Consider the following 22,350-nt stretch of genomic DNA (forward strand, 5'->3'; position numbering starts at 1 on the left):
AGGACCATGAGGCAGCTGGTCATTGCATCTATGGTCCTGAACCGAGACAAAGAGGAATGTTCAGTTCGCTTTCTCCTTTGTGTTTAGCCAGGACCCCAGCCCATGGGATGCTACCATCCATATTTAGGTCAGGGCTCACCTCAGTTAACCCTGTCTAGAAATTTCCTCATAGACGTGTCTAATTATTTGTCTTTTAGGAGATTTGAAATGTTGTTGACACTGTTAACCAACATGTGTCCCGAGATATTTAAAGGCGGCAGCAGCGACTATATTAATCTAAAAATTCCTTTTTCTTTTAATTTTTCTTAACCTGTGGCGTGATTTTAAATTGTAGCATCCTGATCAATCTCCTTTAAACAGATGTTAAAATAGCAATTAAGCAGTCGCCAAAAGATTGGAAGACGATAGGAGTCCTTTCTAGTCTAAGATACAGAGAAGACACGCAGGTTATAAAAAGAAGAAGGGGTCGAACAAATGAGAGAAGAATCAAACCAGGTTTCAAAGTTTGGGCCAAGGGGAAGATGAGGGGAAAATTATAATTTTCGAGTCTATGCAGAAGTTCGGGGAGGAATCACACAAAATCATGGCTTAGGTGGATGATTAGGGAATGAGCTTGGTGCACCATGGTCCTGAGGCTGCGAGCTGCCAGAGACAAGGTTCTGGCCGTCAGGAGCAGTCGTTCTTTGGAGATGACTTCCTCTTGTCCTTCCACGCTCCTTTCCCATTCAGCAACTACTCGGTTTCTTACTTGATTGCTCGCTAGGCAGAGGGCAGACCTGAGTTTGTCCTGTAGGAGTCAGATTGGCAGATGACACCCATCTGCTGTCAGCTTCACTTGTACATGGTGAGGAAACTGATGACCTAAAGCCTGGAGGACAGCTCCAGCTGCGGAGGACAGTGGCTTCTAAGGCCATGGGTAAAGTAAGTTCCCCAGGAGAGACACTGACGGGTCCATCCCTATGTACTTTGAGATCTCCGTAGCCTTCATTCCCAAAAGCCTTAAACCAACTTTTGAAGAGAAGATATTCGGATATGTGAATGAGAGGACAGGGCAGCTCCCTGGCTACTCTCCTTGGGTGAGTGCATTCCTTATGTCAGTAAGCCCCACTGCAGTCTTACGCATTCTGCCACAGTTCAAACACTGCTGCTGTCTCTTGTGACACTTTATCCAGTGCCTGCCTTCTGCTCTTCATGTGGCAATGGCTCCAAGTGACTTGAATTGCTTATTTTGTGCTTTCTCTGTTAGAAGATGAAATCCATGTGTTGCAGTACAAGCCTCAGAGGGGGAAAATGGGCCTCCTGTCTCCAGGGTTGGGAAAGCTGGAGGCCATCACTGTGCAGTTAGTGCTGCTCCTATGGACATGTAGTTGGGGCCAACCACTTGGAATTAGAAAACCTATGGGGTGTGGGGGAGTTCATCCCTGAGGAAAATGTTTCCTTTATCCCTCAGAGGTCATTGACTGCCTGTAGCTCTTCATCTAGGAGTGGGGCCTTGTGAGGTTTCCCTGATCCATGCTGACCTATTATGTAGACTTCCTTAGGCAGCCACATAGCTGAGGTGTGATGGGTAATCTCGAAGCAGGCATGTTTATCTAACTCTTAGGGTCTTCCCACCACCTCTTCCACAGTGTTTCTTGAACCTCAAAGGGTTTAGGGGTTAGGTTGCCCAGACCCAATTAGTACAACTCAGTTTGTAGGTTGTTTAATGGAAACAACTAACGCTCTTTGTTTTAAGTAATGTTCTCTTCAACATGTTCAAATGGCTTTTTTTCTTCTACTTGCAAGTGTGTGTGTGTGTGTGTGTGTGTGTGTGTGTGTGTGTGTGTGTGTGTGTGTGTGTGTGTGTGTGTGTGTGTAAGCATGCATACATGTGGAGGCCTGAAGTTGGTGTTGGAGATTATCCTCACTTGTTTTCCACCTTGTTCAAAGCATCTCTTAATCAAATCAAGAGCTCATCGATATGACTAATCTTGTTAGCCAGTTTCCTCTGAGGGTCCCATGTCTCTGGCTTCTGACTCTGTAAAAGAAGGCCAGCATACTCACACTTGGCATTTACATTTATTCTGAGGCTTTGAACTCTGGTCCTCTGACTTGAATGGGAGGCAATTTAACCACTAAGCCATCTCCCCTCAAATGATGTTTTTAAAAAGCTTATGACAGTGATACTGAATCCTGAGAAGCACCATTCAAATGTTTATATTATGATGAAATCAGAACCATCACTTTCTAATTTGACATTTTTCCCCTTTCCCCCCTCAAAAAATATGACCTACTTTTCTCAGATCTTGGGGCACTGACTCTCTTATTGAAAAAGAGCTTTTTAAAGTTATTTGAACAGATTTGCATGTAATTTGTTAAAAGGTCAGTGATTTTCCAGTAGCCAGAACTTTGGGTCATATTTGCCTATAAATAATGTTTTCTTCACATGGGCATGAGTTTGCATTGCAACACCTTTGCACCCCATGGCCAGGTGTGCACAGAGAAGGCCGCTGTTTCCCTGGGTAACATAGAAGGGTGAGCGTGCCATTACCATCTGTGAATGAGTGGCAGACCAAAGGACGTAGTCTCAGCGAAGGCAACCACACATGTGAACGACTGCTTTGATCTTCACCATCTGGCTAAACTTCAGAACTGTGCTACGGAAAGTAGGCAGGTGTACCAGCACATTACTGTCTCCCTAGTCCTGTTCCCACATCATCTGTTCCTCAGTAAGGTGATGGGTTACTGCCTCATGGTCTCAGTATCCATACCACTTATCCATGGTAATTTCTGTCAAAAATAATTGAGGACAGCCCAAGTTTATAAAACACAGCGAATGTGTAAGTCTTGGTTCAGACTACTACTTGAACTTTAAAAAAAAAAATGATGTGGCAGCTGTTTTCTCAAGAGACTCCCCTGAGAACTGTTTAGAATAGTCAACTCAAATAGTCTTGCTTCCTACCGATGAAGTCAGTGAACGCAGGGGACCACACTGCTTGCTAGTTTTCAGAACTAGTTGTAAGAGAGGCCTGGATAAGGTAACTGGGTGATGCTCTTTTGAGATTCCATATGGGCTCTCCCTGTGTAGTGAAAACAGGTGTTTACAAATTTCTGTTACATCAGCGGCGTTCAGAGATTTAGTTGTATAACTCTCATAGGCGATGACTAAGACTAAGGATCATTTCTACACTCAAGACGCCATCTTCTTATTTCTTTCCACAGTGTTTACAAGCATGTCTCATGTCTGTCAGTATCCCAAGGTGACTGAAGCTGATAAAGATCTTGATAATAAGAACGAAGCCTAAAATTATCCAAGGACCAAAATGGTACCTGCCATGTCCTTTACTAACTTTCTTAACTAGATAATTGTACATGAGTCATTCAAGCAGTTTCCGTATGGGTCATTCCCTAAGCCATTTTGCTAAATATTTTCTCCATTGGATATTTTTCACAGAATTGATTTCCACCACAAGCAAAGCAGGACCGGGATGTCCTACCTAGCTTTTTAATGCTTAGTACCTCACCTATGCCTTCTCCTGATGCTCTCCCTATTGTCTTCTAATGTGGTAGTCCCTGGGATTTCAGACTAATTTGCAGGTGTATAATACATACTTTGGGTGGAAATTTTATTTACATATAACATATAGGTACTTCCTGTCCAACATGCTCTCTCAACACCCATGGTAGATCTGCTATATTCTGAAGTTCCATACATAGGACTCTGCCAATTACTGATGGGAAAGGCATGGGCGAAAATTTTATCTGTCTTCAACATATACAGACTTTTCTGATTTACTAAAGGCAGTATAACAATGATTTATTTACATGCCATTTGTATTGAGTTAGATTACAACCAGTCAAGAGACACAGTGTACGTTAGATCATGGGAGTACATTACACATAAATATTACAGTGTTACTTGTACAGAAATTGAGCATTCATAGAATATAGTCTATGTCAGGGGTCCTGGAAATAGTGGCTACAAGAAGACAATGGTGCATGCACATGCACACGCATGCATACACACAAGTGCGTTCAGTTATCAAACAGTCTTACCTATACTTCTCACCTGTGGACTGGACATAACTGGTGGAAGGTGATGGGAATTATTTTGGACAGATTGGTATTAAGAGATGCTTTAATTGGCATTATTGAAACCTGTAAGTCTAGCCTGTCATAGCTAAGCTGTGTCGTACAGGTGCTTAGGAATAAGATCTCTACATAGGTTACAGTTAAATCTTTTAAGGTTATTTTTCTTGTTTTTTTTTTCCTCCAAAGTTGGCTTTTCCAAAGCTGATATTTCTGCAAATAGACATATGCTTTAGGTCTAGACTTGTTAATTTACCTTGGAAAAAATCAGGTCACTGTCAAATCTGGCAATGTAGCTTACAAATACTTGGCAAAAATGATCTAATTAAAAGCTTCTCTTCGATGAAAATCTCAGGAAAATGATCGTTATCAGTCCTGTTTTTCTTTCCAGGATCTGTGTGCACAAAGGTACACGTCACTTCTCATGTCATATTAAAAGTGTGTTGGCTGTCTGCTAATAGTTCCTCTCTTTCCTTCTCTACAGCCTCCAAGTCTGTTATAAACAGTATGCTACGGGACCCTTCTCAGATTCCAGACGGAGTTCTAGCAAACCAGGTCTATCAGGTATTAATCACAGCTCCTTTCCGTGGCAATGCTGTTATCTGCCTAGCTGAGTAGAGGACGTTAAACCTCATTTAATTACTGTCATCATAAACTATCAGTGAGGTCAGGGCGCACCATAAACACAATGCAATATTTTTGAGAAGAACATTTTACTTTTTAATGGCTTGCTTTTATAGTAGATAAAGAAGCATGTAATTTTTGTTTTCTGTGATTGAATCTGAATAGCCTTCTGATAGCTTTCTTTTGGGCGGCGGTGGGGTTGGGGGAGTAATGACTGCTTTTAGAATATTTACTGTGGTGGGGTTCGTAGTCACCCCAGCCTGTAACACCCGTCTCTTATTTGCCCGCAGTGCATCGTGAACGACTGCTGTTATGGACCGCTGGTGGACTGCATCAAGCAGTATCCTTCCCCATAAAATTTTAGGTGCACAATTGACGAGCTTAGGCTCGGTGGAGGAGATGTGTCTAGCTTTAACCTGATATAAAGTTCTGCTTCACAAAACACATTTCATACTCTCCTATTTTACATTCTATCAACTGGGGGGTCACTTGCAGACCTCTCTTTCCTACGCTTAGGGAAGATCAGCTAGGCCACAGCTAGACGTGAGTTCCGCAGCTCATTTCAAACCACTTGGTCCTCGGCGAGTTTAAAGCTGCAGAGTCATTAGGCAGGTAACACACTGTCTTGGAATGTATCTAACCATCCCGGCGGCCATTTTTTAAAATATAACAAAGTCCCATTTAAAATGGGCCAAATTCAGTTGAGTGTCCTAGGATAAATTTCGAGCCTGGAGTTAAAGGATGATGGTATTAAAATGCCACCGGAGACTGTCACGTTTTAAAGGGCAGTGGACTCTCCTTGCTTAAATACTGATTGCAGTCTGCAGTGCCACTCAGCTCCCTAATAAACATTTTAGAGAAGCCATTGCTAATTTGTCCCTTGGAACTGACTTTAAGGCCGTGAAAGCAGATGTCCAGTCATTTCTTATTAAAGCCATTGAGTCTCCTAAGGAGTTAATGTTTACTTCTTAAAACGAGGCTGGGTGAATGGCAAGAATTTCAGTAAAGGAGAGATGATCCTTATCAAGATGGCACAACAGTGAGAATTTCCTCAACATTTTAGGGAAAAGAATACTTACACAATACTCATAATTATTGCTAGAGATCATTAAAAAACCCAGCCTTCCTGGACTAGATTTCGTTAGCAGAAGTGGCAGAGGGGCCAGCTGTGATTTTCGTTGGATTCTTTTGTAAGCTAGGACATATGTGCATATCTATACACATACATATATGTTTGTACAATGTGCATATCCATACGCGTACATATATGTGCAGGCAGTGTGCATATCCATATGTTTGTGTATGTGTATACTTATTTATATCCTTCTGCATTCAAAAAGACTTAGGGTCATTTAGAAAAATATTTTAGGACAGGGTTCTGCTATGTTGCCCAGGCTGGCCCTACCCCACCCCCAATCCTCTTGCCTCCCTCTCCTTTGTGTTAGGATTGCAAGTGTGCACAGCCACACCCAGCTCCAATGTTTTGCAAAGAAAATGACTTCCTTTCCTAAAAACATAGTTACAAATTAGCGTAATCTTTGAACTGAGCCCCCTCATAAAAATATCGAGTAACTAGCATGTAGCTTTTTACAAATGTATTCTCTGATCTGGTCTCCAAGCTGAAATGAACCAAACCATGGAAAGGTCAAAATCTGACTTTTTTTGTTTTTATTAGACTGAAGTGAAGGTATGCTTCTCTTTTCAGTGTGAAATTAATGGTAGCGTTAAAAGTTGTCGGAGCGCCAGCCTCACATTGCCGCAGTGATAAACTTAAGCACATTTATATAACAACTGACACCATCTCAGAGTGTCTTGGGCTGAATTACATGCTAATTTCAAAGCACATAAAATAGTTAAAAATCAATTTAAAGTTAAGGTTTTAAAAGCATAATGTCTTTTGAAGGATTGCATATTGATTTTAAATATAACTCTCTAATTATATATGCATGGACTAAAGTATGAAGTCAACTGCTTTGTAAATGCCAGGAGGCTATTTTTCAGTAATAGTTGAGACGCTTTACGGGAAACTAGATTGCTGTATCGCTGGCGAAGAAAATGGCTTGTGAGGTTATTTACAAGTTTTGCCCCATGGTCACTACCATACATCAATAATAGGTATCCTTATAGACAATGTCTAAGTGTTTCTGCTTATGGTGCATTATAAATTCTGTCTGGAATATTTTCCCTGTATACATATATAGTTTTTGCCATCATTCACATTCTCTGTTGGCCGTGTGTTGTCAGTAGGATTTAATGTACTATATAATTTCAATTGATAAATATAATGACGTATGTACATAAATTATATTCACTGACTAGATTCTGATTTTTGCAGTTCCATTATGCTTATGACCAGTAAAATTACTGCTTTTATAAGCTTTATTTTCTAGACCTTACAGTTTTTTGTCTGTATCAAACAAAGCATATACTTCTGTATCAGGAAGTGTATCTTTCCAGAATTTAAAATTGATGATAGCAGTAACCGCATAATCACAGATCCTGGGAAGCTTGTGGAGATCCCGCCTGAGTCTGCACTGCTGAGCGGTTAGTGTCATACACTGTAAATAAGCTTGGAAGATGGTCCCTAGACTGACCAACAGGAGTTATGTGATTTCACACTGGATGAAATTGTTGGTTTTCTTTGTAAGTGGGAAATGCTTTTCTGTGTGATCCTGATAATTGGTAATGTTTGTTTGCCCCACCTACTCTCACTGAGGTCGTCAGCAGTTTCGTACAAAGGAAGCACACATCTGGCCAATGGGATAACAGAAAACCTCCTTACTCCATTAGGACAACGTTACATGGAGGTCTCTGTGTACAGAGAATAAAGTAAATCCGCCGTTTACTAAAATGTCACAGCACCAGTCACAGTGCTAAAGAGGATGGATGGTTAGGGGCCTTTCTTTTCTCTTGATGACGTGTGTGTGTGTGTGTGTGTGTGTGTGTGTGTGTGTGTGTGTGTGTGTGTATGTGTGCATTCGTTTGTTTGCTTAATTAATTAATTATGTGTATAAAGTGTCTTCCCACCTGTACATTTGCCTCTGTATCTCATATCCACCAAACAAACTCAATGGAAAAGCAGTCACTTCCCCTTTCCACTGTGGGACTCAAGGCCAGAGCTGTTAGACAAAGGTCTGGAGAGAGGCAAGAGAGATGATGACGCAGGAAGCATCGGGGCTGTGGGTTTCAGTCCTCTACCATCAGTAACCTCAGTCATGATTCAACAGTTTAGATGTAAATAATTCACAACAATAAAAGTGAGAGCACACTTATGTGGAAAGAAGTAAATAATTTAGTTAGAAAATGTGGGATACCCTGGTAATGAGATACCATTGAGACTTACCCATCTAGTGGCTTCGATGGACTCAGAAACTGAAAAATTCTGTGATTTAGCATTTTTTTTGTTGTTTTCTTCATTTGGTTTCCAGTTAATAATTAAATAAGTGCAGTCATGCGCATTGGAAGAAGGAAGAAAAACAGGGCAGGGGCTGTAATGGTGGCTTGGCCTTGTTGTAATCATGGACAAATATGACTTTATTTCTTGAATTTCAGTGATAGTAAGTAACCTGTCACTCATTGATAAAGAGCAGGATAATTCTGCTTTTTTTTTTAAACTAGTGACATATAAGTTGCTTTTTGAGTGCTTGCAATCCATGATCAGAAGAACACTCTGTGATAAGTCAAGAGGTGCTGTACCCGTGTTGCTGTTATGGGGTTGGGTGGGGTGGACAATGAAAGAGGTGACCCTGACTGTTTCTACTAACTGCTTTAAGAAGGACTGATGGACCAGAAGAGTATAACACTTTTTGAGACTTGGTATCATCTCTTTTCCTTCAGAAACGTCAAAGTATTGCCACTGGCTTCAGTCACGGGATCTTGAACACAGTCCTTGGCATTTCTGAACTGTACGTTACGTAACTGAGGAAACAGTACTGAGAATATCTACTCTTGGCATTGCTGTGTAGATTCAAAGCTGTCAGTGTTTAGCATAAAGGCTTCTTACATGGTCCTTAGGAATCATTAAGTATTAGCAAGTATTATATAATTCTGGTGCTTAGGGGAAAGTTGTAATTGGACACAGGCCACAGAGGGAGCTCACTCCTGCCTCGGTTGCTTGTTTGTTCTCCTTTATTGCCAAAGATGGAACCCAGCTAGGGAGGCAGTGTACCACTGTGCTGAGCTCCTAACCCCTCATCCTTGACTTTCCCACACATTAACTGCCTCATCTGTGAAACAGGCTTTTTATACTTGGGAGGACCAGATAACATACTTACATCACTTGATATGAATCTTCCATCAAGAAAGCACTAGAACAGTTTATATGTTTCTGTGAGCACCTGTTCATTTGCATTTGTGTACTTAAAAATGCAGAGAGAGAAGGAGAGAGAGAGAGAGAGAGAGAGAGAGAGAGAGAGAGAGAGAGAGAGAGAAGTGAAGCCAGATCTGGTAAATGAACCTCACACTTTTCTAGACTGTAAGATTAGAACGTGTTAGGGCAAAGATTGGGTTAACTATTGTTCTTATTCTTAGCGAGAGTTTAGTTAACATGTACTAAGTTGAGTTTGTTTGTAACACAAATTAATATATATTTTTAAGTGACTCCCCTCATTTTAAAAGAAATTAAAGTCACAGTGATTTAAAAATCATTGCTTAGGAAGGTGTGTGTTATAAAAAAATTCTTCTGACTTACTTAAATGAGGGAAGAATGCATGTAGAAATTTCCTTCCTCAAAGGTGTAATCTGGGCAGGAATTCTTATGTATAATTACCATAATTCTCTCTTTCATCTGAGCATATAATATTGTTGGTAGAATATAGTATTAATACATAATTGGCATTAGACTTTTCCTGTTAAGCCCTTCTGTGAGTGTTGCCTCCTTAACTGAATTGTTCAGCGCCATTGGCTACGAGCATGAAGTCCTGCTGAGAGACTTGCTTCTCAAGAAAAACCTCTCCTTCCTAGGTAAGTGTTGCTCAGCTCTCTGACTGACAGTGTCATCATGAGTACTTAAAGATGAGTGTTTTCAGTCTTCCACCTGCAGGTACTATGACTACAGGGAGAGAGAAGCTAATGACTGATGTTCTGCATGCTACCTTTTATTGATTTAGACCCACTCCCCTATATAGACAGCACATGCACAGGCTTGCAATTAATATTTTATAGAATAAGTGGCTGAAAAAATGCTTTAATATCTGTTGCAGTATTACTTTTGGTGTCATGAGATATTAACCATAATCTAAGCCTTATGAGAGAAAGAAACAAAGAAATATTGTCTATAAAATGCTTTATATATTAAAGAGAATACTTAGAAAAATTCATGTTAGGTATGTTCATCTCCTCATACAGGAATGTCCTGTTATTGAAAAGCAAAATATTAAGCTTTTATTGCTTTCATGCCAAGTATTAATTGCATCATAGATTTAGAATGATTTTTCAAAATCCCCCTATGTCTGCATTCATATGTGACCCAGTAGAGAATTTTACTGTTCAGTGTTATTTCTTTCATCTCTTCATGATCAGAAATAAAGCCTGAACAACATTCATATAATAATGGGGCATGGCAACCATAAAGCACCCAACGAAGCATTCATTGTTCTCCTCTGTTGTGTCTGTGACAAGTCACAAAAGACCAACAACAGTCGTGCTAGTGAGCACACATGGAACACACTTTACATCATTTTTGGAATTAAAAGGAAAAACATATCCACTACTTAATTTTATTGTAAAGTGGACAAGACACTGGCCAAGAAAAGTTAAATCCAGAAAACCTAGGCTAAAGCTTTTCATACTTCTCAGTCATTAAAACTGGAGGAGAGTGGAGTAGGGTGAGCTGCAAGCCGAGAATGATTACCAATTAAAGTTAAAGAAAGTTGATAAATTAGGAATGTGGTCTCCAATTACTAAGTTTGGAGAGTAGAACCAGCCAAGAGTTTTCATGCGAAAAGGGCAAGTAAATTGTAGGGTCTTTGGAAATAATCTAGTATGTAAACAAATTTCCTTTTAAAAACATGTACTGCTAAATAAAATGGCTATCATCTCAGAGCTGGTTATCATGGGTGCCCGTGAGGCACTGTGGTGTTTTAGAACTGTAGTGTTCTGATATTATAACGATTATGATCCATCTGTTATCCAGATGCAGGTCATTGTAGTTGTCTTCCCTGAGCTCACTGATGTCATTCTTTGGCACCATCTACCTATGGACAGCCACACCCACTCAGGCCCACTATGTCTAGCTTAACATCAGTAAGCTTCCTCCCTGACGTCTAGCAGACTCCAGCAGGAAGGGAAATCACAGAGAGTTTAGGTGACTTAAAAGTAAGTCTAGAACCTCAGATAACTGGAACTGAGTGTGCTTTACTAGACTCACTTCTAGTCAAACACCAATGCTGAATATGGCAGATAACTGTTTCCAATTGCATGGATGTACAGAAATACCTAAATATTGAACTTGAGGGGTCCCACCTACTCCATTCTGCTCCTGGATATTCAGTGATTTGATGGAAATGTATTGGTTGTGTGAGTTTTCTTGAAGGAGTGTGAACAAATTACCTGTTGGAATTTGTGTTGGTCAAAACAATTCTATGCTCCTTTACTTTTTCCCTCCCATCCTGCCGTCTACAATACATCAATCCCATCTTCCATTTTTCTACTTTGTCTTTTCTCATTGCAATGCCTCTCTGCTGCGAGCAGGTTCTTTCTAGGTAAACAGCTCAGACTCAGTTGCATGTTTTATAGCCCAAAGCAAGGGACAGACAACAGCCTGCTTGCAATCCGCATCCATCCATGCTACTTTCAGAAATTGCAATGTATTTTTAAGTTCACTGGCCATTTGGGGAGCATCCTCATAGTCCCTCTTCATCAAAGAAGTATGCCACAGCATTCAAAATAGAGAGGGACAGATACTGTAGGAGTCCCCATTACAGTTCCCCACACCCAACTCACCGTAGATTCTGGTAGTCCCCATATGAGCGCCAGTTCTGTAGTGTGACATTGCTTGGTGAGACTTAACCATTGATCACACAAGATAGGTCATCAATGAAACACCAAAGAAAGGGTTCCACCCCACTCATGCTTGAACTAGTGAGCCAGTAAGTTTATTGGAGTTATTTATAGGCACATGTGACTCAGAGGCAGCTGTATCACAGAAAAGTACCCCCCACTATAATCAAGAAGTTCTGTGCTGGAGCTCACTATGAAACATACAGTTAGTTCCCCTGAAGGAAGGCTCCTCCCCCAGGAAGTTTCCACTGTCTTTATAAGCTGTGGGAGTGGTTTTGTGGATCTTGTACCTTGGTGAACCTTCTAAGTTTTGTTAGCTTTCTGAGTCTTAGGAGACTGTCTTCTTCATAGAAGACAGAGTGCGTCAATTCAGAGGAAGTAGGTACCCGACAGTACCCTGAGAAGATAAGTAAGCTTAGACAAATCCTTACAATAATTTCAATTCTGTTTGGAGTATTTCCTCATCAAAGACAAAAACTTGTTAGTTTAGTCTATGCAGTCTAAGTGTTCTAATGTAGCAACAACCTAACACATGTTTTTTTGTGGTTGAAACATGAAAAATCTAGATCATGTATGAAATATTGTGTGGAATTATTGTTCTTTTACTTTATAAATACTTCCTCTGGGATTTAATTAGTTGCAAAGTTTTGTGCTGGGCAAATTCAAATAGATGATCATTTTACAAGTCGTATGGGAAAATACCAGCATATAAACAGATTGCTAATCCAACCATATTTTTTCTTGCTTATGTGTCTGTTCCTTGAATGCTGTTGTAGAAATTGTAAATGTTTGCCTCATTCTTTAATAGGCAGAAATAATTTCTCTTTCTCCCTATCTGTCTCTCTATATCTATCTCCCTGTCTGTCTGTCTGTCTCCTCCCCCTCTCTACTTCTAATCTAGACTAGTTTTATGAAACAGCCCTTCTTATTGTTTATTATTTAACTATTATTTATACTTTAGAGCTCATGACTTCCCTTTAAACATTTTCTTCTTTTGCACTATTTCCATACATTATATTTTCTCTGAACTCTACCTCACCAATAGAAAATAAAACTAAGTACAGTTTTTTCCAGCCTTATTTCTGTTTTGAGTTTCCTTTTCTTGTAGCTATTAGCTATGCGGCTGAGCAGTTTCAGTGACATAGGACTTAGCAAGACTCCTAGTACTGGGATTGTGATGGAAGGGTGGTCTTGATGATTGGAAAAATACATTTACTCCTACAGATTTATCCTGCCTTGAAAACTTAACTGTTTCGGATTATCCAAATAAGTATTTGAAATAAGGTACTTCAAAGATGAATAAATAATTTTAATTTCACTAAGAAGTGATAGTTATTCCACAAGTTAGCTAGTGAACTGAGTGTTATTGTAAGGACACACCAGTTGAGGTCCAGCTTTTCTAGAGTCCTGGTACCCATTCTAGGGGGAGCGTGGGTGTGTCTAGTGTACCCAACTTAACAGGCATACACTTAGTATCTTCCCAGTGGAAGAAAATGTGCTTGGGGTGTCTTTTTAAAGTATACTGAGTTTTTAAAAAGCTTACTTTGCGTTTTAATTACTTTCTAATTATATGTGTGTAGGTGTGTGCACGAGTGCACTGCCCACAGAGGACAAAGGCTTCCGATCACCTGGAGTTGGGATTACAGGTGCTTATGTGCTGCTCTGTGTGGGTGCTAGAGATCAAACTTGGGTTCTTTGCAAGAATAGTATATGTTCTTTACTATTGAGCGCGCGCTCTCTCCTACTCTTTTTTGTACTAAAAGCTAACAGGGGCATTCATATACTATTTTTATATTAAAAACTGCTAACTAAATTTTAGAGGCTGAAAAAACAACTCTGCTGCCTCCTAAATAGTTTTTCTTAATGAAGAGATGTCAGACAGAATTCTGTATATTCCTCAACTCACTTTCCCCAGAATTCCTCTTGGACTTCCAGGACGGCTGCTTTGACTTCCCATGTGGATTCTCTTGCCATTGAGATCCCTAGACACTTAAGCGATTATTGTGTAAAACACTGTGAAGGATTTTTAAAAATGCCTTTTAAAAGTTGACTTAAGTGTGAAAGCTTACAGGAACTTCCACTACAGATTTTAGTGCCTATCAGCAGTTCTTTCCACAGGCCGCTCAGTTAGTCACCTCTGAGCAGTTGGCATTCAAGATCTCGAAAGTATCGGGAACTGCCACCCGTATCTAAGTTCAAGCGCACAGAGAAGACTCTACTTAAAATCGACCAGGAAGCTTTGTGCTCGTCGCACAGCCTCCAAGTGATTCGTGAGGCCAGGCTTTGCAATACTGTATCATCTCTCTATCTTTTCTTTATTTTGAGGGGAGCTGTTGGCTATCTTTTAGAAGGAGACCTTTGTGCAGAGAGCAGCGGAGTATAGTGAAGAAACGGTGACAGCTATGAGAGAGTAAGACTGTGTGCACGTCTAGCAAAAATAGAAAAGAACTCATCCCGGAGACAGAGGAGAAGCCCTTAGTCAGTGCAGACTGGCATGTCTCCAGGTCAAGGGGACTTTCATTAGTGCCTGGAGCAGCCACTGTTGGGTACAAACTCTTGTTATGTTTGCCTTAATAAGGATGGCTCTGGAGATATTTCTTCTTCCCAGTAAATGTTACCCTGTTAGTAGACACTAACAATTTCTGAGTGACACCTGAGAGGCACTTACTTCAGCCCTGCCACACTCCTTCCCCCCATATTTAGACAAACCAGCACGTTTTACACGGGTGCATCTCGAGCATCTGTATATTGCTCTCCGAGACTCCAAGAGGGTCTGATGTATAAATCCAAATAGGCTTAGTGAAGGATGTCCCTTGCCCAAAGAAATTAGGGTCTTTGTTTCTAGAAGTTCATCTGTTTCTGCTGTTTCCTTCACTACCTTGAAACACGTGTGCGCTGCACCAGGGCAGTGATCTAAGGGTGACAAACAATTGGGATTATGACTTCAGGAGAGTAGCAAGCAGCAGCAGCAGGTGAGGTAGGGTGCTTAGGTGGTTTACACGCAGATGTTAGCAGGGATAAGAGACTAGAAAGAAAATGTGATTACATAGGCTATAGCGAGCAGAGGGGCTTAGATACTTTTTCATAAGGAATTACCCACTTAAATGCCTATCTATCAGAAAATAAAAAAAAAAAAGATAGATTTTTGAAGTGGCAGTGATGTTCTTTTAGGGGCATAGGTAATTGGTGTTCCAACCCCTCCTGGAGACACTGAAATGAAAGAGAGTGTTCTCAAATATGCTTGAGTATACTTCCCTCTAGAACCAAGAGAGGGGAACCATAGACAAGTCCCTGCTGTTTGAACACACACACACACACACACACACACACACACACACACACACACACACACACACACAGTCTGAAACACCAAAGAATGGTAATGCTGTTACCACTTGGTCCAAGCCCACAGCCTTCCCTCGCCGATAGATGCCGTGGTTGGAGAGCATGCCCGTGGTCTTCTGCTTTCCTGACCACTAACAATTTCTGGAAACTAGTTTGGTTGTTAGTGTCAGAAATCCAAAGGAACCGTTGCACTTGCACACACAGAGAACTAATTGGTTTTAACACAGACCTGGCGACTGCCAAGGAGCGCACTTTGCTTCAGGTCTGCCTAGAGTTCAGAAGACAAGTCTGTGTCACCCATACTTCCTGTGTCCTTGGCATCTGTACTTTCCAGTGCTGTGCTCATTCTCAAGAAGCAAAGATGGCCACTGACGGGTGCGAATTCGTTTATTTCTTAGCATTGTAATCCCAGAAAAAAGTTGTCCTGTCACCTTAGAAAGAAAAAAAAAAGAATCACAGAAAGGGCTCTGATGTCAGCTGCTCTAGTCCAGTGTCCTCAGAGCTGATTGCTTGGGGGACAAGTCACTGACTATCTAGCAGAGTCATAGTGTGGGATAGCAATGCCAGGCAGGAGAGCTGCAGGAATCTGAACAAAACATTCTATTCTCTCTCTCTCTCTCTCTCTCTGTCTCTCTGTCTGTCTCTCTCTCTCTCTCTCTCTCTCTCTCTCTCTCCCTCTCCCCCTCCCCCTCCCCCTCTCCCTCTCCCTCTCCCTCTCCCTCTCCCTCTCCCTCTCTCTCTGCAGTGAATTAACTACAGTTTCCATTGGTACTACTACTACTGCATTGGCTCTGTGGTCCATCTGTATTCCCAGATTTGTACATGTAGGGATATATGGATTTCAGTGTGGGCTCTTTATTATGTCTTGTAACTGTGAATATGCCTCTTCTATGGATACCAATTCAGGGAGAAAGAACAGGGAGAGGTAGGCTAACATTTAACCACTCATCAGAATTTTGAGGTTGGCATAGGTTCTGTGTTTTTGCAGGAGAAACTGTCTGAGTCTCTGTATTACAACCTAGTACCCTCCCAGTAGCCTGTGAGAGTTTGTCTCGTTTGTCTGCTATGGAGGTTTGAGTAGCAATGGCCCCATTTCCTTGTGTGTTTGAAAGCTTGGCCCATAATGAGAGGTACTTTAGGAGGTGTGGCCTTGCTGGAAGGAGTATGTCACTGTGGTTGGGGCTTTGAAGTCTCAGGTGGGTAAGCCAGGCCCAGTACGTCTCGATCTTCTCATGTTGCTGATCTAGATGTAGATCTCTCAGCTCCTCCAGCACCATGTCTGCTTGCATGGTGCCATGCTTCCCACCCTGATGATAATGGACTGAACCTCTGAACTGTAAGCCAGCCCCTGTTAAATGTTTTTCTTTATAAAACTTACTATGGTTAAGATTAAGACATTTACCATGCTAATTTGTCTTTTCCTTTGAAACACGAAGCCAAGATAGTTTTCCGTGGTTTGCTTTGTTGTTGACATCTGTGTCCTCCGTCCCCACAGCACAGCCAGGACGGCCTACCTAGCTGCTCTTCACACGGCCCCCGCTTCTTGACCTCCTATTTGTTTCCTATCTTCAGTTCCCCTAGTATTGTCCCCTGAAGACATAAGGAGAGGTTAAGGTCAGAGCAGTCATTTGCAGTCCTTATTAGTGACTTTGATAAGAGGCTTTGGGGAAGAGGTTGAAATGAATAGTTCTAATGAAATTTGGGCATCGTTTCTGTGTCTGTAGTCTTGCCATTCGGTATTTGTGGTCTGTGCACCTTACCCCATTTGCATATCACAATTGCAGCTGTTACTGAAGCCCTACTGGTGCCTTCAGCAGAAAAGACTGTTAGAATTGTTCTTAGAGAACATGCAGAGAAGAAAGGTCACAGATCTAAGTATTGAATTAAGAATGTTTTAGAAAATATGATGTATGCACATGACATGCTAGCATAGAAGAGATAAACTACAGTTTTAAATTGCTTCGATGCATTTGCTTTGGGCCCTGTCTGAATTGAGAAATGATGTGCAATGCTTTAAATGAGTATCTTTTAATCATTTGTTTATTTTATTTAGTAGCTTCTATCCGTTGAGAAATTCATGGGTCACTTCAGAGCGTCACTTCTCATTTTCAGGTGTTGCAAACTGGAATCTTGTACAATTTCTTTGGAAATGATGTATATCTTAAATGTAAAGATTGTAATAAAACAGCACAGATTAAGGAAAACATTTTCTCAATAGTCTTAAATATGATTCCTAAGTGTATCTTAAGTAGTTTTAGATGTGTCTTATCCTCTGACTAAAACTCAGCCCTTTATTTTAAACAAAGGAATTGTGTAATTAGTAGCTAATTGCTTTGGATATTTTGGGTATTTCAAGGAGATAATTCAAAGGCCATCGAAATTAAATGCTCACAATGTTCTTTCTGCATGTGTAATCCCCCCTTTAAAATATCACCTAAGGACAGGCCTGACAATGTAAAAATAAACAGAGACCTGTGTTGTTTTTGTATAGTTGAAATAATAGTAGTTAAAGATAGTTTTTCAAATCTCTTTCTTCTGTGGACACAGTTTTGCCAAGTTTTGAGTTGTAAGGGCAGGAGAGCCGCTGAAGCTTGACTCTTCTGAATGGTATCTGACATGTGGCCACCTACAGATCAGAAGGGAAAGGAGAATCCCTGGCTCTTCCTAAGTATCACACATCTTCCAGCTTAATGATTGACACAATTAAGAATTATAGAGTATGTAGGGTCTGTGAGGACAAAATGGGACTGGGTTGACATAGACTCTCATCTACTGTCGTTTCTATTTCAGAAGCCACAGTCTTGGTGGACAACTTAACCTCTCTGAGCTTCTGTTAGGATGAGTACGTTAGAGTGTGAGTGGAGTCGTCTCTGACAGTTTACTAGCAAACACATACTGTTTTGTGAGGCACCTGTTGCCTATAATTCTTCATTTGGTGCATGTGAAGGCTAACACGTGTGCTTTTAAGTTACAATATTCTTGTATTTATTTTGATGACGAAACCTTAGAGCATGAGGTTAGTGTATAAATTTATATATGCACCTTGATGCAGAAGTCTTTCTTCCTGTCTGCTGTGTTCACTGACTAAAGTCAGGAGAAATGATGGGGCAAGTATACTAAAAGCACCATCTCAGATTGTTGCCCTCATGATTTTCTCTTCTCTTAACTAATATTATTTCTTTTCTTTTCTTGTCTCTCTCTCTCTTTTTTTTTTTCTTTGAAGAGATAGTATATATTTAGAACATCTAGTTTCAGCTAGGGAGAGTCAAGAATCCGAAGTAACTAGTTAACTAGAGTATGTGTAAAGTATAAGAATCTGTATGAAATCCATGGTTCTTGGGGAAAATGTAGATTGTGCATCTGTCTATAGCGGAAAATCTGCACGGATCAATAGTCAGATAAGAAGTAGGAATGTGATCATGGCTACCCAATAATAGCACAGTCCTCTGTACAGAATGGGTTTCTGCAGGGATTTTGCCCAAATCTAAAGACCAGATAAGGGAGGCGTTACATAAACCAGTACTGATGGAAGAAACATTGTTAAAGAAAGGGTCCCTTCTGCAGTGAGTTGAGGTTCAGGCATTTGGAATAACCACAGGAATTTCAAAGAAATCTTAAACTTTGGGCCAACTTCACTGTTTTGTCTATGCTTAAGGAGTTAAATAAATTTTAAAAAATCATTTAGGTAGAATTTACAGAAAGCATGGTGTTTAAAATGCACGTTTAATTAATTTATTTGTTTTTTTCTGGGCATCAAATACATGTGGAGAGTATTGGGGTGGTGAGGGAGACACCAAAGAGTCAGGTCCTCAGAGCAACAGCATCCATGTGTCCAAGCCTGTAGCCATCTCTGCAAAGGAGCCAACACGGAGAGGGTAGAAAGAACTAAGGGCAGAACAAAGCGCACAGCTTCAGACTCCGGCGTTGCGAATGGAGCATGCTAACCAATTTTCAGTCTATACCTGAGGGTTTAGAAAGTGCTCTATTGTCAGGAACCCATTTGAAATCCAAGGGCCAAGAAAGAAGCATGATGGAAAAGGCAGGAAGCTGGGTCAGATAGACAGGCTGGCCCACGGTGCCCAGCACAGCGAGCTGCCTGCTCTAAGTGCTTCTGCCTACACTTGCACTACTCTCTGAACATCAAGTAATTCCCTCCCTTCCTAAGGAAAGATAAGGAGGTTGGCGGACCCCTGCATGGGGGCATGAAATGGAGGTGTTAAGGCACTGACTGCTTTGTAAGTCAAAGCAAGGGCATTTCAGATGTTCTGAATAACCTCTTATTATAAGATACACTGGCAAGGACTCCCATATCAAGATGCTATCTATGCTGGCGTGGTTACTATAGGATCAACTTCATAGATACTGAGAACATGGTAGGACGTGAAGAAAAGAGAGGGGAGAGAAAGCAGACAGACTTGCTGACTGAGACTTTGTCCCCTGCTACTTTGGAATTCTCTACAAAAGATGGAACATTCCCTAGCTTCATCTAGTGGCTAGGCTTGGGGTTTGGGATTTTACATTTACACATCAGAGAAACAATGGTGTTGCAGTCGCATACATGATTTTGCAGCATGCAATGTGTAGTGTGCTTTAGCTTTTAAAGGGTTCTGACTATGCTTGAAGATTGCTTGGTGACCTTTGAAGTTTTGTTTTGAGCTGTTGTCAGACACATATCATTGTTTTAACATCTACATAGGCTGATGAAGCTAAGATAGTTTTAATGAAATATTATCTATCTTTTTTTAAATGTCAACCAGCTTTAAAAACTATCCATCATGTGTCTAAACCATCACTCAAAACACTAGAGTTGATCTGAATAAATACCTCTTCCATTAGTTTTTCTGGTCAGAGTACAATTAAAGGGTAGAAATATTCTGTTCTATTTTTGTAGCCCAATTTCAAAATTCTTTTGTTTTAAAATTAACCTTAGTTTGATTTATATTTCATTATTTCAACAGCTTGATTTTTTTTTTTTTTATTTCAAAGAGGGAGAATGGTTCTGACTGCTCACATCAAGCCTTCTAAATCTGAGTAAAAGTACCTACTTCTAACAGCATTCCAGTTAGATATCTACTTTAATGTGTGTCTTCTCATTAAAAGCTTATTTATGTTTAAAATGCTGACCTTTCAGGATGTGCACAAGAATGCTCTAAAACAGAGCTTCTCAAAGCTGGCCGTGAAACCACTGTCTTGGGCTGACAAATGGATTGGAAATAAGCCACCCAACACTGGGAATGGGCCATTAATTTTAATCAAAGTTGATGCAGGAAGGCCAATGGGATGCATGACAATGTCAACAGCCCAGTAGGTGTTAAGAGACCACTCGGCCTTCCTTGTTACTTGGTTGGGCCATTAGTTGAGGTTGGGTGAAGATAGAAAGCCATGCCTGGAATTGAATGACCAGGTCACTCCAAAATCTAATGGAGAATTCTCTGTTTCAGAAATAACGTCGTAATGCCATTAGAAGTCAAGGACAGCATTTAGAAAATACTAGGAGGGTGGTGATTTTGTTTTTGTCTTTTTTTCCCAAGCACCTTGCTAGTTTTCCAACTTTATCTGGGTCTCCATTTCCCTGCTTTCTTCCCTTCTAACAGGATCATTGGTATTTACAGAAGAAATTGAAAAGACAGGGAAAATATCTTCAAGCCTGTTTGCTTTTTCGGATGTACAGACTTCAGGCCATCAAACTCCCAGTTGGAGAAACAGTTGTAGACCTAAGAGATTAAACAAGAAACCAACTGTGGAAATCTCACTTTCCCTCCTTTCCTTGTGTATGGGAGTAGCTTCATTAATTGAAACCAGAGTTTCTTGATTGCTTTAACAGAAGCATTTATTTCCTGGTTGCAAAGGCTACCATGCCCCTGTCTTACTGTAAACTGTCAATATTGACTCCTGGCAATGGTGACTTCCATTATTGTGGGTCCCTTTACTTTCCATCAGTAAGTATATTTATTTTGAGAATTTTCAATTACCCCCCCCAAAAAAAGGTAGCTCATGACAGCTTGGATTAATGATGTTTATAATAAAGACATAAAAATGCAAAAAGGACAAAGAAGCATTCTTGTATCTCTGGTTCAGGTTTGGGAAGAAAATTCATTTATTCTGACACGGCATTGCCCGCATAAGAAAGACACGTATGGCTGCATTAGTAATTTTTACACATATTTAAGAAAGAAAAGCAATTATATTGCTGTCTTTTTAATGGAGTGCCTCGATAACTGATAGTGTTTGTACTTCCTGCAGATGAAGATCAGCTGCGTGCAAAGGGCTATGACAAAACACCAGACTTCATTTTACAGGTGCCAGTTGGTAAGTCCTTGAGCTTGGATATGCATCTCTGTATAGAAGGGGATTGGTCTCTTTGCATGTTATTATTAGCAAATATTTTCAGAGTAGATTATCTTTTTAATATTGTGTTGAAATGGGTATACTCATTGGAAAATCTTGCCATTGGTTTAGAAGAAGCCTGTGCCTCAGAACTTCTCCATATACTTTAGGAAGGAGTGTGCCTTCTGAAGGCATTTTTAAAGATGCCATTCTCAACTCATTTCTCTATAAATTTTGAATTTTTAAAAACACAGCTTTGTCAGACAGCCTGACACACTTTGGTCTTGATGTGTCACTTTTTGATCGTGAGCACTAAGAAAGGGAGTTTTGAAGAATGGGGTGAGGAGAACAAGATGAGACTGTGGCCCCCGCATGCCTGGCGATGAACCCACACAGACGTGTTGTTTTATAAATTACGCCCACTGTGGGTGGCAGAGGCTAAGTCCCTGCTCATTACTGTGAAGCACAGAGAGACCAGTGCATAGTTGAGGATTTTCAATCTTGCCTCTCCTTCACCATGTATTAGTAATGCTTTGTCCCTTAGCTGTGGAAGGACACATAATTCACTGGATTGAAAGCAAAGCCTCATTTGGTGATGAATGTAGCCACCACGCCTACCTGCATGGCCAATTCTGGAGCTACTGGAATAGGTAAGGCCCCATTATTTTTCTCTTAAGATAAACGATACTCTGCTGAAGTCTCATTAGAAAAAAAATATTTTGTTTAGCTGGTAAAAATGCTAGGAGCCTTTTTTCCCTAGTAAATACAAACTCTGATTAATGTATTCATTTCAGATAATTTAAACTTCTCTGCTTAAATGATGTTGCTTCATTTTTTTTTTAAACTTAAAAATCTGTGCTTAAGGTCAAAACAAGTATAGTCTATTTCCTGCTTTACAGTGATTACATTAGTGTCACTTAAAATACAGATAACAAGCTGTGGTGCATAATATGGTATAGACCGCATTTTATCCTTTTGATGTGGAAT

The 22,350-nt window shown here is 40.4% G+C and overlaps 1 protein-coding gene across 1 annotated transcript in view; it reads left to right on the forward strand.

Moving 5' to 3' along the window:
• Positions 1 to 22,350, forward strand: part of C5H15orf41 (chromosome 5 C15orf41 homolog) — a 198,785-nt gene that overhangs the window by 81,561 nt on the left and 94,874 nt on the right. Inside the window, exons 6-10 of the mRNA XM_032903901.1 lie at positions 4,553 to 4,632; positions 4,983 to 5,032; positions 9,587 to 9,654; positions 21,280 to 21,345; positions 21,908 to 22,013. Coding sequence (XP_032759792.1) covers positions 4,553 to 4,632; positions 4,983 to 5,032; positions 9,587 to 9,654; positions 21,280 to 21,345; positions 21,908 to 22,013 — 370 coding nt within the window. The remainder of the gene's footprint in view (positions 1 to 4,552; positions 4,633 to 4,982; positions 5,033 to 9,586; positions 9,655 to 21,279; positions 21,346 to 21,907; positions 22,014 to 22,350) is intronic.

This window comes from Rattus rattus, chromosome 5 (genome assembly GCF_011064425.1).
Source record: "Rattus rattus isolate New Zealand chromosome 5, Rrattus_CSIRO_v1, whole genome shotgun sequence".
Lineage (NCBI taxonomy): Eukaryota > Metazoa > Chordata > Mammalia > Rodentia > Muridae > Rattus > Rattus rattus.